Raw genomic sequence first — 18296 nt, forward strand, 5'->3', positions numbered from 1 at the left:
TGTGTTGCTGTCTGACATGCTGTGTTGCTGTCTGACATGCTGTGTGATGTGTTGTGTTGCTGTCTGACATGCTGTTGATGTGTTGTGTTGCTGTCTGACATGCTGTGTTGCTGTCTGAGGTGCTGTGTTGCTGTCTTACGTGCAGTGCAACGTGTTGTGTTGCTGTGTGATATGCAGTGTTGCTGTTTGACATGCTGTGTTGCTGTCTGACATGCTGTGTGATGTGCTGTGTGATGTGCTGTGTTGCTGTCTGACGTGTTGTGTTGCTGTCTGACATGCTGTCTGACGTGTTGTGTTGCTGTCTGACATGCTGTGTGATGTGTTGTGTTGCTGTCTGACATGCTGTGTGATGTGTTGTGTTGCTGTCTGACATGCTGTGTTGCTGTCTGACATGTTGTGTTGCTGTCTGACATGCTGTGTGATGTGTTGTGTTGCTGTCTGACATGCTGTGTGATGTGTTGTGTTGCTGTCTGACATGCTGTGTGATGTGTTGTGTTGCTGTCTGACATGCTGTGTTGCTGTCTGAGGTGTTGTGTTGCTGTCTGACATGCTGTGTGATGTGTTGTGTTGCTGTCTGACATGCTGTTGATGTGTTGTGTTGCTGTCTGACATAATGTGTTGCTGTCTGACATGCTGTGTTGCTGTCTGAGGTGCTGTGTTGCTGTCTTACGTGCAGTGCAACGTGTTGTGTTGCTGTGTGATATGCTGTGTTGCTGTTTGACATGCTGTGTTGCTGTCTGACATGCTGTGTGATGTGCTGTGTTGCTGTCTGACATGCTGTGTTGCTGTCTGACATGCTGTCTGATGTGCTGTGTTGCTGTGTGATGTGCTGTGTTGCTGTCTGACATGCTGTGTTGCTGTCTGACATGCTGTGTTGCTGTCTGACATGCTGTTGATGTGTTGTGTTGCTGTGTGACATGTTGTGTTGCTGTGTGATGTGCTGTGTTGCTGTCTGACATGCTGTGTGACGTGCTGTTTTGCTGTCTGACGTACTGTGTTGCTGTGTGACATGCTGTTTTGCTGTCTGACATACTGTGTTGCTGTGTGACATGCTGTGTTGCTGTCATGCTGTCTCACATGTTGTGTTGCTGTCTGACGTACTGTGATGCTGTGTGACATGCTGTGTGACGTACTGTGTTGCTGTCTGACATGCTGTGTTGCTGTCTGATGTGCTGTGTGACATGCTGTGTTGCTGTCTCACATGCTGTGTTGTTGTCTGACGCACTGTGTCGTTGTCCACCAGGTACATCCAGCTGCCGTTGTTCTGCGCAGAGCGCTGCTGGGCATACGCCATGCAGCTCAAGTCGGAGGCCAACACGGAGCCCAGGAAACGTTTCCACATGGCCTCCCGCCTCAAGAAGGCCGTGCAGTACGCTGATGAACTGGCCGCTCTGTGTGAGAGCCCCAAGTGTGATGCCAGGACCAAGTTAGAGTGCCAGGTGACGTATAGCTGTACTTTTTGCTCTCAGTCTGTCTGACATATCAAAATGCCAGGACCAAGTTAGAGTGCCAGGTGACGTATAGCTGTACTTTTTGCACTCAGTCTGTCTGACATATCAAGAATTAGGGCCTGATTGGGTCAGTTTGTTGGATTGTACATTTACCCGATGTCCAGGTGATGTACAAAGCTTCACTTTTTGCCCAAATTCTTATTGGCCTGTATCAGATATTAGAGCATGATTGGGTCAGTTTGTGTTCCTGATGTCCTGCTTGTTATGTATGAAAGTTTTGACCATTCATGATTATTAATGATAATTATTAACCTCTATTATACTATCAAACTTGAATATATGCATAGCTATTAATATTAGAATTACTAGTATTGCTATCCAGTATTAATTTGTTTGTGACTGGTTTCTGACTGACATCAGACACAACATTATACAGCTGTGTGTGTGTGTGTGTGTGTGTGAATGTTATCTGTGTGTGTGTGTATCTGTGTGTGTGTGTTAATGTCTGTGTGTATCTGGGCTGCAGGCCTACAATGCATGGATCCATGGCAGTCTACAATTTGAATTTTCCAACTGGGAAAAAGCAATGGAGTACTTCACAAAAGCCAAGTAAGAAATCCCTTCTCCACTGTTTCCTTTCCATCTGTCACTTCTCCACTGTTTCCTTTCCATCTGTCACTTCTCCCCTTTCCATCTGTCACTTCTCCCCTTTCCATCTGTCACTTCTTCCCTTTCCATCTGTCACTTCTCCCCTGACCCCTTTCCATCTGTCACTTCTCCCCTTTCCATCTGTCACTGCTCTCCTTTCCATCTGTCACTTCTCCCCTGACCCCTTTCCATCTATCACTTCTCCCCTTTCCATCTGTCACTGCTCTCCTTTCCATCTGTCACTTCTCCCCTGACCCCTTTCCATCTGATCACTTCTCCCCTTTCCATCTGTCACTTCTCCCTTTCCATCTGTCACTTCTCCCCTGACTCCTTTCCATCTGTCACTTCTCCCCTGACCCCTTTCCATCTATCACTTCTCCCCTTTCCATCTGTCACTTCTCCCCTTTCCATCTGTCACTTCTCCCCTGACTCCTTTCCATCTGTCACTTCTCCCCTTTCCATCTGTCACTTCTCCCCTGACCCCTTTCCATCTGTCACTTCTCCCCTGACCCCTTTCCATCTGTCACTTCTCCCCTTTCCATCTGTCACTTCTCCCCTGACTCCTTTCCATCTGTCACTTCTCCCCTGACCCCTTTCCATCTGTCACTTCTCCCCTTTCCATCTGTCACTTCTCCCCTGACTCCTTTCCATCTGTCACTTCTCCCCTTTCCATCTGTCACTTCTCCCCTGACTCCTTTCCATCTGTCACTTCTCCCCTTACCCCTTTCCATCTGTCACTTCTCCCCTTTCCATCTGTCACTTCTCCCCTGACCCCTTTCCATCTGTCACTTCTCCCCTTTCCATCTGTCACTTCTCCCCTTTCCATCTGTCACTTCTCCCCTGACTCCTTTCCATCTGTCACTTCTTCCCTTTCCATCTGTCACTTCTCCACTGACCCCTTTCCATCTGTCACTTCTCCCCTTTCCATCTGTTACTTCTCCCCTTTCCATCTGTCACTTCTCCCCTTTCCATCTGTCACTTCTCCTCTGACTCCTTTCCATCTGTCACTTCTTCCCTTTCCATTTGTCACTTCTCCCCTGACCCCTTTCCATCTGTCACTTCTCCCCTGACCCCTTTCCATCTGTCACTTCTCCCCTGACCCCTTTCCATCTGTCACTTCTCCACTGACTCCTTTCCATCTGTCACTTCTCCACTTTCCATCTGTCACTTCTCCCCTGACCCCTTTCCATCTGTCACTTCTCCACTTTCCATCTGTCACTTCTCCCCTGACTCCTTTCCATCTGTCACTTCTCCTCTTTCCATCTGTCACTTCTCCCCTGACTCCTTTCCATCTGTCACTTCTCCCCTTTCCATCTGTCACTTCTCCACTGACCCCTTTCCATCTGTCACTTCTCCCCTTTCCATCTGTCACTTCTCCCCTTTCCATCTGTCACTTCTCCACTGACCCCTTTCCATCTGTCACTTCTCCCCTGACCCCTTTCCATCTGTCACTTCTCCTCTTTCCATCTGTCACTTCTCCCCTGACTCCTTTCCATCTGTCACTTCTCCACTTTCCATCTGTCACTTCTCCCCTGACCCCTTTCCATCTGTCACTTCTCCCCTGACTCCTTTCCATCTGTCACTTCTCCCCTGACCCCTTTCCATCTGTCACTTCTCCTCTTTCCATCTGTCACTTCTCCCCTTTCCATCTGTCACTTCTCCCCTGACTCCTTTCCATCTGTCACTTCTCCACTGACCCCTTTCCATCTGTCACTTCTCCCCTGACCCCTTTCCATCTGTCACTTCTCCACTTTCCATCTGTCACTTCTCCCCTGACTCCTTTCCATCTGTCACTTCTCCCCTGACTCCTTTCCATCTGTCACTTCTCCCCTGACTCCTTTCCATCTGTCACTTCTCCACTGACCCCTTTCCATCTGTCACTTCTCCTCTTTCCATCTGTCACTTCTCCACTGACCCCTTTCCATCTGTCACTTCTCCCCTTTCCATCTGTCACTTCTCCACTGACTCCTTTCCATCTGTCACTTCTCCACTTTCCATCTGTCACTTCTCCCATTTCCATCTGTCACTTCTCCCCTGACTCCTTTCCATCTGTCACTTCTCCTCTTTCCATCTGTCACTTCTCCCATTTCCATCTGTCACTTCTCCCCTGACCCCTTTCCATCTGTCACTTCTCCCGTTTCCATCTGTCACTTCTCCACTTTCCATCTGTCACTTCTCCCCTGACCCCTTTCCATCTGTCACTTCTCCACTGACCCCTTTCCATCTGTCACTTCTCCACTTTCCATCTGTCACTTCTCCCCTGACTCCTTTCCATCTGTCACTTCTCCCCTTTCCATCTGTCACTTCTCCCCTGACCCCTTTCCATCTGTCACTTCTCCACTGACCCCTTTCCATCTGTCACTTCTCCCCTTTCCATCTGTCACTTCTCCCCTGACCCCTTTCCATCTGTCACTTCTCCACTTTCCATCTGTCACTTCTCCCATTTCCATCTGTCACTTCTCCCCTGACTCCTTTCCATCTGTCACTTCTCCTCTTTCCATCTGTCACTTCTCCCATTTCCATCTGTCACTCTTCCTTTCCATCTGTCACTTCTCCACTGACCACTTTCCATCTGTCACTTCTTCCCTTTCCATCTGTCACTTCTCCCCTTTCCATCTGTCACTTCTCCCCTGACCCCTTTCCATCTGTCACTTCTCCTCTTTCCATCTGTCACTTCTCCCCTGACTCCTTTCCATCTGTCACTTCTCCACTTTCCATCTGTCACTTCTCCCCTGACCCCTTTCCATCTGTCACTTCTCCACTGACTCCTTTCCATCTGTCACTTCTCCCCTTTCCATCTGTCACTTCTCCACTGACTCCTTTCCATCTGTCACTTCTCCACTTTCCATCTGTCACTTCTCCCATTTCCATCTGTCACTTCTCCCCTGACTCCTTTCCATCTGTCACTTCTCCTCTTTCCATCTGTCACTTCTCCCATTTCCATCTGTCACTTCTCCCCTGACCCCTTTCCATCTGTCACTTCTCCACTTTCCATCTGTCACTTCTCCCATTTCCATCTGTCACTTTTCCCCTGACTCCTTTCCATCTGTCACTTCTCCCATTTCCATCTGTCACTTCTCCACTTTCCATCTGTCACTTCTCCCCTGACTCCTTTCCATCTGTCACTTCTCCACTTTCCATCTGTCACTTCTCCACTTTCCATCTGTCACTTCTCCACTTTCCATCATGATATGATGCTGTTAAAGGCATTGCAATACAAAACTGCACACCTCACAGGCATGTTTTTAATGTCATGTTGTAGAACATAGATTGTTGTTGACTGTTGACACTGTCTACCCACAGAACGATCTGTAAGAAGTTGGCAGGAGCCTGTTGTTGACTGTTGACACTGTCTTTGCAGGATGATCTATGAGAAGCTGGCTGGAACCTGTTGTTGACTGTTGACACTGTCTTTGCAGGATGATCTATGAGAAGCTGGCGGGAACCTGTTGTTGACTGTTGACACTGTCTATGTTTGCAGGATGATCTATGAGAAGCTGGCTGGAACCTGTTGTTGACTGTTGACACTGTCTATGTTTGCAGGATGATCTATGAGAAGCTGGCGGGAACCTGTTGTTGACTGTTGACACTGTGTTCACAGGACGATCTATGAGAAGCTGGCGGGAACCTGTTGTTGACTTGACACTGTGTTCACAGGACGATCTATGAGAAGCTGGCGGGAACCTGTTGTTGACTTGACACTGTGTTTGCAGGACGATCTATGAGAAGCTGGCGGGAACCTGTTGTTGACTTGACACTGTGTTTGCAGGACGATCTATGAGAAGCTGGCGGGAGCCTGTTGTTGACTGTTGACACTGTTCGCAGGACGATCTATGAGAAGCTGGCGGGAGCGTTCACGGAGGAGCAGCAGGCAGTGTACCAACAACGTGTGGACGAGATAGCTCCCAACCTGCGCTACTGTGCCTACAACATCGGCGACGAGTCAGCGCTGCAAGACCTGCAGAAGATGAGAATTGCTGCTGGGGGCGATCAGCTCTCCTCCAAGCTGGATGTGAGTGTGCTGTTCAGTGTCCATGAGGGTCAGGGTTCCAGTCCCACTCTCGCCCTTTCTCCCAAGTTTGACTGGAAAATCAAACTGAGCGTCTAGTCTTTCAGATGTAAAGACTTGTTACATGGCTGAGAGACCGCTTTGTGAAGACTTGTTACGAGGCTGAGAGACCACTTTGTAAAGACTTGTTACAAGGCTGAGAGACCGCTTTGTAAAGACTTGTTACAAGGCTGAGAGACTGCTTTGTAAAGACTTGTTACAAGGCTGAGAGACCGCTTTGTAAAGACTTGTTACAAGGCTGAGAGACTGCTTTGTAAAGACTTGTTACAAGGCTGAGAGACTGCTTTGTAAAGACTTGTTACAAGGCTGAGAGACCGCTTTGTAAAGACTTGTTACAAGGCTGAGAGACTGCACTGTAAAGACTTGTTACATGGCTGAGAGACCGCTTTGTAAAGACTTGTTACAAGGCTGAGAGACAGCTTTGTAAAGACTTGTTACAAGGCAGCTTTCTGAAGACTTGTTACAAGACAGCTTTCTGAAGACTTGTCACAAGACAGCTTTCTGAAGACTTGTTACAAGACAGCTTTCTGAAGTGTTACAAGGCATCTTTCTGAAGACTTGTTACAAGACAGCTTTCTGAAGACTTGTTACAAGGCAGCTTTCTGAAGACTTGTTACTAAACAGCTTTCTGAAGACTTGTTACGAGGCATCTTTCTGAAGACTTGTTACAAGGCAGCTTTCTGAAGACTTGTTACAAGACAGCTTTCTGAAGACTTGTCACAAGACAGCTTTCTGAAGACTTGTTACAAGACAGCTTTCTGAAGACTTGTTACGAGGCATCTTTCTGAAGACTTGTTACAAGGCATCTTTCTGAAGACTTGTTACAAGACAGCTTTCTGAAGACTTGTGACGAGGCATCTTTCTGAAGACTTGTTACAAGGCAGCTTTCTGAAGACTTGTTACGAGGCATCTTTCTGAAGACTTGTTACAAGGCATCTTTCTGAAGACTTGTTACAAGACAGCTTTCTGAAGACTTGTGACGAGGCATCTTTCTGAAGACTTGTTACAAGGCAGCTTTCTGAAGACTTGTTACGAGGCATCTTTCTGAAGACTTGTTACAAGGCAGCTTTCTGAAGACTTGTTACTAAACAGCTTTCTGAAGACTTGTTACAAGGCAGCTTTCTGAAGACTTGTTACAAGGCAGCTTTCTGAAGACTTGTTACTAAACAGCTTTCTGAAGACTTGTTACAAGACAGCTTTCTGAAGACTTGTTACAAGGCAGCTTTCTGAAGACTCACTGTTGTTGTTTTCCCATGCTGACAGGACCTGCTGTCCCAGACGAGGGAGAAGCAGGCGACAACCTTATCGGAGGTGACGTGGCGGGGTCGCACGGTGCAGGTCAAGGTGGAGACGGTACGCCTCTTCCTGCTCAGCATGGCTGACGCGGACAGGGAGCTGCAGACAGCAGACACGGCTGACAGCAAGATCTCCATCTATGAGACGCTGCTCAAACAGTGCATTGAGGCTCAGCAGGCGCTCAGGGACTCTCTGCAGGAAGACACGGTGGGTCCACTGAGCTTTGTGTGTGTCAGTGTGTACACCACTGACCCAGTCCATGGACTGAAGTACTGAATTGGAAAGGCAGCAGCAGCTTTAAGTGCACAAAATGTAGGTAGCAAGAAGTTGAGATTCTCTGACTGAAATATCATATCCATGTCCCTCTGCAGGAGTGTCTCAGTAATTAAATCAGTGATTTTCTTTGGGAAAATGAATACACAGTGAGTGTACAGGGTTTTAATTATTTGCGTTATTTAGAGTTCTTTACAACAAACACGAACAACGAATCTTAGTAATTGCTTAGCAATGGGTTTTTTTAGGGAAGTTAGATACTTAACATATAAACAAGCTTTATGTTGTGGTGCTGTCTGTGGTCAGGTGATCAAAGAACCATCCATGCACAGCAGATTGAATGAAGATCACCAGCCAGCATTACCTGTGTGCTCTGTGGCCAGGTGTTCAAAGCAGCATTACCTGTATGTTGTGTGGCCAGGTGTTCAAAGCAGCATTACCTGTATGTTGTGTGGCCAGGTGTTCAAAGCAGCATTACCTGTGTGCTCTGTGGCCAGGTGTTCAAAGCAGCATTACCTGTATGTTGTGTGGCCAGGTGTTCAAAGCAGCATTACCTGTATGTTGTGTGGCCAGGTGTTCAAAGCAGCATTACCTGTGTGTTGTGTGAACAGGTGTTCAAAGCAGCATTACCTGTATGTTGTGTGGCCAGGTGTTCAAAGCAGCATTACCTGTGTGTTGTGTGAACAGGTGTTCAAAGCAGCATTACCTGTATGTTGTGTGGCCAGGTGTTCAAAGCAGCATTACCTGTATGTTGTGTGGCCAGGTGTTCAAAGCAGCAGTACCTGTATGGTGTGTGGCCAGGTGTTCAAAGCAGCATTATCTGTGTGCTCTGTGGCCAGGTGTTCAAAGCAGCAGTACCTGTATGTTGTGTGGCCAGGTGTTCAAAGCAGCATCACCTGTATGTTGTGTGGCCAGGTGTTCAAAGCAGCATTACCTGTGTGTTGTGTGGCCAGGTGTTCAAAGCAGCATTACCTGTGTGCTCTGTGGCCAGGTGTTCAAAGCAGCATTACCTGTATGGTGTGTGGCCAGGTGTTCAAAGCAGCATTACCTGTGTGCTCTGTGGCCAGGTGTTCAAAGCAGCATTACCTGTGTGCTCTGTGGCCAGGTGTTCAAAGCAGCATTACCTGTATGTTGTGTGGCCAGGTGTTCAAAGCAGCATTACCTGTATGTTGTGTGGCCAGGTGTTCAAAGCAGCAGTACCTGTGTGTTGTGTGGCCAGGTGTTCAAAGCAGCAGTACCTGTATGTTGTGTGGCCAGGTGTTCAAAGCAGCAGTACCTGTATGTTGTGTGGCCAGGTGTTCAAAGCAGCATTACCTGTATGTTGTGTGGCCAGGTGTTCAAAGCAGCATTACCTGTATGTTGTGTGGCCAGGTGTTCAAAGCAGCTATCCGCGGGCAGCAGATTGAAGGGAAGATCACCAACCAGCATTACCTGTACTCCTACCTGACCTACCTGCGACTGAAGATCGCAGTAGAGAGAAACCTGCACCTGATAGAGAATCTACGCCAGTACCTGCCTGACCGACAGGTGGAGGAGGGGCGCAAGATCACCAAGCCTCAGGACCTGGTCCGACTGTACGACATCATCATACAGGTAAGACAGATCACTGTACGACATCATCATACAGGTAAGACAGATCACTGTATGACATGATCATACAGGTAAGACAGGTCACTGTATGACATGATCATACAGGTAAGACAGGTCACTGTATGACATGATCATACAGGTAAGACAGGTCACTATATGACATGATCATACAGGTAAGACAGGTCACTGTACAACATCATCATACAGGTAAGACAGGTCACTATATGACATCATCATACAGGTAAGACAGGTCACAAAATGACATCATACAGGTAAGACAGGTCACTATATAACATCATACAGGTAAGACAGGTCACAAAATGACATCATCATACAGGTAAGACAGGTCACTATATGACATCATCATACAGGTAAGACAGGTCACTATATGACATCATCATACAGGTAAGACAGGTCACTGTACGACATCATTATACAGGTAAGACAGGTCATTATATGACATGATCATACAGGTAAGACAGGTCACTATATGACATCATCATACATGTAAGACAGGTCACTATATGACATCATACAGGTAAGACAGGTCATTATATGACATGATCATACAGGTAAGACAGGTCACTATATGACATCATCATACATGTAAGACAGGTCACTATATGACATCATACAGGTAAGACAGGTCGCTATATAACATGATCATACAGGTAAGACAGGTCACTATATAACATGATCATACAGGTAAGACAGGTCACTATATAACATGATCATACAGGTAAGACAGGTCACTATATAACATGATCATACAGGTAAGACAGGTCACTATATGACATGATCATACAGGTAAGACAGGTCACTATATAACATGATCATACAGGTAAGACAGGTCACTATATGACATGATCATACAGGTAAGACAGGTCACTATATAACATGATCATACAGGTAAGACAGGTCACTATATGACATCATACAGGTAAGACAGGTCACTATATGAAATCATACAGGTAAGACAGGTCACTATATGACATCATACAGGTAAGACAGGTCACTATATAACATGATCATACAGGTAAGACAGGTCACTATTTGACATCATACAGGTAAGACAGGTCACTATATGACATCATACAGGTAAGACAGGTCACTATATAACATGATCATACAGGTAAGACAGGTCACTATATAACATGATCATACAGGTAAGACAGGTCACTATATGACATCATACAGGTAAGACAGGTCACTATATAACATGATCATACAGGTAAGACAGGTCACTATATAACATGATCATACAGGTAAGACAGGTCACTATATGACATCATACAGGTAAGACAGGTCACTATATGACATCATACAGGTAAGACAGGTCACTATATAACATGATCATACAGGTAAGACAGGTCACTATATAACATGATCATACAGGTAGGATGGGTCACTGACTGTACATATCATATAGTTAGGATGTGGTATGACTGATGTGACAGTACAGATAAACACTAAAGGTGTGTGACGATCAAGGTGTGTGGTGACTGTTCAGAACCTGGGGGACATTCCCAACCTGGCTGGAGTGGAGGTGTGGTATGACTGATGGTATGACAGGTGTGACAATCAAGGTGAACACTAAAGGTGTGTGACGATCAAGGTGCGTGGTGACTGTTCAGAACCTGGGGGACATTCCCAACCTGGCCGGAGTGGAGGTGTGGTATGACTGATGGTATGACAGGTGTGACCATCAAGGTGAACACTAAAGGTGTGTGACGATCAAGGTGTGTGGTGACTGTTCAGAACCTGGGGGACATTCCCAACCTGGCCGGAGTGGAGGTGTGGTATGACTGATGGTATGACAGGTGTGACCATCAAGGTGTGTGGTGACTGTTCAAAACCTGGGGGACATTCCCAACCTGGCTGGAGTGGAGGTGTGGTATGACTGATGGTATGACAGGTGTGACCATCAAGGCGGACACTAAAGGTGTGTGATAATCAAGGTGTGTGGTGACTGTACAGAACCTTGGGGACATTCCCATCCTGGCCGGAGTGGAGGTGTGGTATGACTGATGGTATGACAGGTGTGACAATCAAGGCGGACACTAAAGGTGTGTGACAATCAAGGTGTGTGATAATCAAGGTGTGTGGTGACTGTACAGAACCTTGGGGACATTCCCATCCTGGCCGGAGTGGAGGTGTGGTATGACTGATGGTATGACAGGTGTGACAATCAAGGTGAACACTAAAGGTGTGTGATAATCAAGGTGTGTGGTGACTGTACAGAACCTTGGGGACATTCCCATCCTGGCCGGAGTGGAGGTGTGGTATGACTGATGGTATGACAGGTGTGACAATCAAGGTGAACACTAAAGGTGTGTGACGATCAAGGTGTGTGGTGACTGTACAGAACCTTGGGGACATTCCCAACCTGGCTGGAGTGGAGGTGTGGTATGACTGATGGTATGACAGGTGTGACCATCAAGGTGTGTGGTGACTGTTCAAAACCTGGGGGACATTCCCAACCTAGCTGGAGTGGAGGTGTGGTATGACTGATGGTATGACAGGTGTGATGATCAAGGTGAACACTAAAGGTGTGTGATAATCAAGGTGTGTGGTGACTGTACAGAACCTTGGGGACATTCCCATCCTGGCCGGAGTGGAGGTGTGGTATGACTGATGGTATGACAGGTGTGACAATCAAGGTGAACACTAAAGGTGTGTGATAATCAAGGTGTGTGGTGACTGTACAGAACCTGGGGGACATTCCCAACCTGGCCGGAGTGGAGGTGTGGTATGACTGATGGTATGACAGGTGTGACCATCAAGGTGTGTGGTGACTGTTCAAAACCTGGGGGACATTCCCAACCTGGCCGGAGTGGAGGTGTGGTATGACTGATGGTATGACAGGTGTGACAATCAAGGTGAACACTAAAGGTGTGTGACGATCAAGGTGTGTGGTGACTGTACAGAACCTTGGGGACATTCCCAACCTGGCTGGAGTGGAGGTGTGGTATGACTGATGGTATGACAGGTGTGATGATCAAGGTGCGTGGTGACTGTTCAGAACCTGGGGGACATTCCCAACCTGGCCGGAGTGGAGGTGTGGTATGACTGATGGTATGACAGGTGTGACCATCAAGGCGGACACTAAAGGTGTGTGATAATCAAGGTGTGTGGTGACTGTACAGAACCTTGGGGACATTCCCAACCTGGCCGGAGTGGAGGTGTGGTATGACTGATGGTATGACAGGTGTGATGATCAAGGTGGACACTAAAGGTGTGTGACGATCAAGGTGTGTGGTGACTGTACAGAACCTTGGGGACATTCCCAACCTGGCTGGAGTGGAGGTGTGGTATGACTGATGGTATGACAGGTGTGATGATCAAGGTGGACACTAAAGGTGTGTGACGATCAAGGTGTGTGGTGACTGTTCAGAACCTGGGGGACATTCCCAACCTAGCTGGAGTGGAGGTGTGGTATGACTGATGGTATGACAGGTGTGATGATCAAGGCGGACACCAAAGGTGTGTGACAATCAAGGTGTGTGATAATCAAGGTGTGTGGTGACTGTACAGAACCTTGGGGACATTCCCAACCTGGCTGGAGTGGAGGTGTGGTATGACTGATGGTATGACAGGTGTGACGATCAAGGTGTGTGGTGACTGTTCAAAACCTGGGGGACATTCCCAACCTGGCTGGAGTGGAGGTGTGGTATGACTGATGGTATGACAGGTGTGACGATCAAGGTGTGTGACGATCAAGGTGTGTGGTGACTGTTCAGAACCTGGGGGACATTCCCAACCTTCCCGGAGTGGAGGAGGACCCCACGCTCAGTGAGGAGATTGCCGTCAGGGTCAGCGGCTACAAGGCCTTCAGGTCAGTGACGCCATGGGGCTGTGTTGGGGACTGTATGGCCAGGCTGTTTGCACTTTGCTGTCGTGTCATACACTGCACCTGCTGTTTGCTTACAGCTGTTCAAACGCTGTCCTTACCAAAATTTTATCAAGGTTATCTCTGATTCCTAAAGTCCTCTGTCAAAATCCTATCAAGGTTATCTCCGATACCTAAAGTCCTCCATCAAATTGTATCCATCAAATTGTATCCATGTTATGTCTGATTCTAAGTCCTCCATCAAATTGTATCCATGTTATGTCTGATTCTTGAAGTCCTCCATCAAATTGTATCCATGTTATGTCTGATTCTTGAAGTCCTCTATCAAATTATATCCATGTTATGTCTGATTCCTAAAGTCCTCCATCAAATTGTATCCATGTTATGTCTGATTCTTGAAGTCCTCTATCAAATTATATCCATGTTATGTCTGATTCCTAAAGTCCTCCATCAAAATTATATCAGGGCTATTCTCTGAATCCAGAAGTATGACATTCATGGCAGTCAGAAAAGAGAAAAACAGAAACCTTCCCCTAAATCAGAATACAACAGCTCACAGACAACACATGTTCATGCAAACAACACACATTCACAACAACACACACATTCACACAATTCACACAAACACACCACATTCACACAGACAACACACATTCACACAAACACAACACATTCACATAGACAACATGCATTCACACAGACAACACACATTCACACAGACAACATGCACATTCACACAAACAGGAGGAGTTTGTATTATACTCCATGTTTGGTGTTACATATACTTACCATGTCAAACTGATGCCAACGGCCATACCACGTTGAAAACACCGGTTCTCGTCCGATCACCGAAGTTAAGCAACGTCGGGCCCGGTTAGTACTTGGATGGACAACATGCACATTCACACAAACAACACACATTCAGAGTGTGGATGACAGGAAGTGATTTGCATGTCACATGACCCACAGGTTGTTCTACATCGCCCGTGCCTACACCAGTGCCAAGAAGTGGACAGAGGCCATCGCCCTGTATGAACGAACCCTGGAGTACGCCAAGACGGCTGTGCAAGGCTACACACAGTTCAAGTCAAAGGATGCGTTCTATCAGGTAACTCTCTGTCTGTCTCTCTGTTCAGTCACAGGCAGTTTCCTGGGTGGACAACTCTGGTTCATGAACAAATCGAGTCTTATGTAATCACCCTGTCTCTGTTGTCAGTGTGTCTGTGTGTGTGTCCATGTTAAACATAGAGAAATCTGTTTTGACAAGATCGAATGCAGTTAGGTATAATGAATACAATACAATACAATACAGTACAGTACAGTACAGCAGAGTACAACACAGTACATCACATAGAGTATATCACAACACAGTACAACACAACATGGTGCATCACAACACAGTACTTCACAGCAACACAATACATCACAACACAGTACAACACATCAGAACACAGTACATCACAGCACAGTACACCCCAACACCACAGTACTTCACACAGTACATCCCAACAACACAGTACTTCACACAGTACACCCCAACAACACAGTACTTCACACAGTACATCACAACAACACAGTACTTCACACAGTACATCCCAACAACACAGTACTTCACACAGTACACCCCAACAACACAGTACTTCACACAGTACACCCCAACAACACAGTACTTCACACAGTACACCCCAACAACACAGTACTTCACACAGTACACCCCAACAACACAGTACATCACAGCACAGTACACCCCAACAACACAGTACTTCACACAGTACATCACAACAACACCGTACATCCCAACAACACCGTACATCCCAACAACACAGTACATCACAACAACACCGTACATCACAACAACACAGTACATCCCAACAACACAGTACATCCCAACAACACAGTACATCCCAACAACACAGTACATCACACAGTACACCCCAACAACACAGTACTTCACACAGTACACCCCAACAACACAGTACTTCACACAGTACACCCCAACAACACAGTACTTTACACAGTACACCCCAACAACACAGTACTTCACACAGTACATCCCAACAACACCGTACATCCCAACAACACAGTACATCACAACACAGTGCATTACAACACATTACATCACACTCTGTCTATGTGTGTACAGCTGGAGGCCAGCAGACTGGCAGAGCTGAGAGGAGAGATCCAGGGCATGATGTACTCCTGTCACGCCAGCAGTACATCACAACACAGTGCATTACAACACATTACATCACACTCTGTCTATGTGTGTACAGCTGGAGGCCAGCAGACTGGCAGAGCTGAGAGGAGAGATCCAGGGCATGATGTACTCCTGTCACGCCAACAGTATACTGGATGTCAACCAGACTGACAGGGAGCCAGCCACCTCCACCTCCGCCACCATCACCCGCAAGGTCAGGCCTGCCTTTGAGATTTTACACTGACGTGATAATAATGATAATAATAATGGTATTTATATAGCGCTGAATCTTGTGCATAGACAAATCAAAGCGCTTTCACACCAGTCATTCACACGCATGCATAACTCTAAAACTGGAGAAAACTGAAGACAAGGAAGAGGCAGGGAAGGGAGGCTATTTTGGGAAGTTTGTGTTCCACAAGTATACAGAAGTGGGTGTTGTAAATTAAGGTTTTTCTTTCTTCGTGGTGTGTGTGTGTGTTGTATTGTGCACTGGAGACACCATGCCAGAATCAGTTCAGTGTTGGAGACACCATGCCAGAATCAGTTCAGTGTTGGAGACACCATGCCAGAATCAGTTCAGTGTTGGAGACACCATGCCAGAATCAGTTCAGTGTTGGAGACACCATGCCAGAATCAGTTCAGTGTTGGAGACACCATGCCAGAATCAGTTCAGTGTTGGAGACACCATGCCAGAATCAGTTCAGTGTTGAAGACACCATGCCAGAATCAGTTCAGTGTTGGAGACACCATGCCAGAATCAGTTCAGTGTTGGAGACACCATGCCAGAATCAGTTCAGTGTTGGAGACACCATGCCAGAATCAGTTCAGTGTTGGAGACACCATGCCAGAATCAGTTCAGTGTTGGACTTGTGATCCAGTGTACACCAGTGACCGGGGTTCGGCCCTGTTTCAACATAGTGTTGTGTCCTTGGGGGTGTTGTTTGTTTGTTTGCAGTCACTGTATCATGATGTTAGGACTTTGCAGTGTGTGCTGTGTGCAGTCTCTGGCAGATTGTTACATGTGTGCTGTGTGCAGTCTCTGGCAGATTGTTACATGTGTGCTGTGTGCAGTCTCTGGGGGAATGTTACATGTGTGCTGTGTGCAGTCTCTGGGGGAATGTTACATGTGTGCTGTGTGCAGTCTCTGGGGGAATGTTACATGTGTGCTGTTGTGTGCTGTGTGCAGTCTCTGGGGGAATGTTACATGTGTGCTGTGTGCAGTCTCTGGGGGAATGTTACATGTGTGCTGTGTGCAGTCTCTGGCAGAATGTTACATGTGTGCTGTGTGCAGTCTCTGGGGGAATGTTACATGTGTGCTGTGTGCAGTCTCTGGGGGAATGTTACATGTGTGCTGTGTGCAGTCTCTGGGTGAGCGTCTGGATGACTACGTAGAGGACCGGTCCCTCGTGGGGAAGAAGCCCTTCGTGACCACCTTCCCCCCGGACTTCCAGCCAATCCCCTGCAGACCTCTCTTCTTTGACCTGGCCCTCAACCACGTCCACTTCCCTGCCCTGGACGACAAGCTGGAGCAGACCACCAAGAAGGCGGCGGGTGGGGGACTGACCGGCTTCGTCAAGGGCTGGCTATGGGGCGGCGGGGATAAGAAATAGGACCGTGCTAGGACTGTGCTCTTCTGTCACTCTGTCTTCTACAGTTGGCAAAGCTGTCTTTGCTTCTTTCTTTTTTTCAGCTGAGTCTTTAAGTTAACTTTGCCTTCTTTTTTTTTCCAGTGAGTCTTTTAAGTTATCTTTACCTTTTTTCTCAGCTTAGTCTTTAAGTTATCTTTACTTTTTTTTTCCAGCTTAGTCTTTAAGTTATCTTTACTTTTTTTTCAGCTTAGTCTTTAAGTTATCTTTACTTTTTTTTCAGCTTAGTCTTTAAGTTATCTTTGCCTTTCTTTTCAACCAAGTCTTTAAGCTCTCTTTGCCTTTCTTTGTCAGCTGTGTTTTAGACATTGGACGTCTGTGTGTGACTGCCTTTTCTTTAACATACATACAACTGTTTTTCTGTCTCTGTTTCTGTCTGATCTTGTGTGCAAGCATTCTTTCCATCTCTCTCTCTCTTTCTGTCTCTCTTCTCTCTCTCTCTGTCTGTCTGTCCCAGTGTCCGTCTTCTTTTCTTTCTCTCTCTCTCTCTGCCCCTGTCTTCTGTCTCTCTCTCTCTCTCCCTCCCACTGTGCCCTGTCTGTCTCTCTCTCTCTCTGTGCCCTCTCTCTCTCTCTCTCCCTCTCTCTGCCCCTGTCTCAGTCTTCGTTCCTGGGGTTGTCTTGGTTGTTGTTTTTACTGTTTCTCATTGTGTCTCTGTCTGTCTTTTCTAACATGCTGACAACACTGGATTTTTTCTCATCTCTTGTTTCTCTCTGTCTGATGTGGTCTGCATGCATTCTCTGTCTCTTTGTCTCACTCTGTCTTTCTCTCTCTGTCTTTCTCTGTCGTTCTCTCTCCAACTAGCTTTTTCTCTTTCTCCTCCCACCTCTCCTCCCTCCCTCCCTCCTTCCCTTTCCCTCAGTCTCTATTTTCTCTCTTCCTCCCTCCCTCCCTCTTTCCCTTTCCCTCAGTCTCTATTTTCTCTCTTCCTACCTCCCTCCCTCCTTCCCTTTCCCTCAGTCTCTTTTTTCTCTCTTCCTCCCTCCCTCCCTCTTTCCCTTTCCCTCAGTCTCTGTTTTCTCTCTTCCTCCCTCCCTCCCTCTTTCCCTTTCCCTCAGTCTCTATTTTCTCTCTTCCTCCCTCCCTCCCTCTTTCCCTTTCCCTCAGTCTCTGTTTTCTCTCTTCCTCCCTCCCTCCCTCTTTCCCTTTCCCTCAGTCTCTATTTTCTCTCTTCCTCCCTCCCTCCTTCCCTTTCCCTCAGTCTCTATTTTCTCTCTTCCTCCCTCCCTCCCTCTTTCCCTTTCCCTCAGTCTCTATTTTCTCTCTTCCTCAC

At 47.0% G+C, this 18296-nt stretch overlaps 1 protein-coding gene across 1 annotated transcript in view; it reads left to right on the forward strand.

The window, feature by feature from the left end:
- The window catches only part of LOC143293087 (signal recognition particle subunit SRP68-like), a 28858-nt gene extending 11008 nt beyond the window's left edge, over positions 1-17850 (forward strand). Inside the window, exons 4-12 of the mRNA XM_076603990.1 lie at positions 1244-1439; positions 1978-2060; positions 5925-6111; positions 7432-7671; positions 9109-9330; positions 13068-13162; positions 14147-14285; positions 15451-15588; positions 16739-17850. Of these exons, the coding sequence (XP_076460105.1) occupies positions 1244-1439; positions 1978-2060; positions 5925-6111; positions 7432-7671; positions 9109-9330; positions 13068-13162; positions 14147-14285; positions 15451-15588; positions 16739-16987 (1549 nt within the window). The 3' untranslated portion in view covers positions 16988-17850. The remainder of the gene's footprint in view (positions 1-1243; positions 1440-1977; positions 2061-5924; positions 6112-7431; positions 7672-9108; positions 9331-13067; positions 13163-14146; positions 14286-15450; positions 15589-16738) is intronic.
- The last annotated feature ends 446 nt before the right edge of the window (positions 17851-18296 follow it).

This window comes from Babylonia areolata, chromosome 18 (assembly GCF_041734735.1).
Source record: "Babylonia areolata isolate BAREFJ2019XMU chromosome 18, ASM4173473v1, whole genome shotgun sequence".
NCBI classification, from domain to species: domain Eukaryota; kingdom Metazoa; phylum Mollusca; class Gastropoda; order Neogastropoda; family Buccinidae; genus Babylonia; species Babylonia areolata.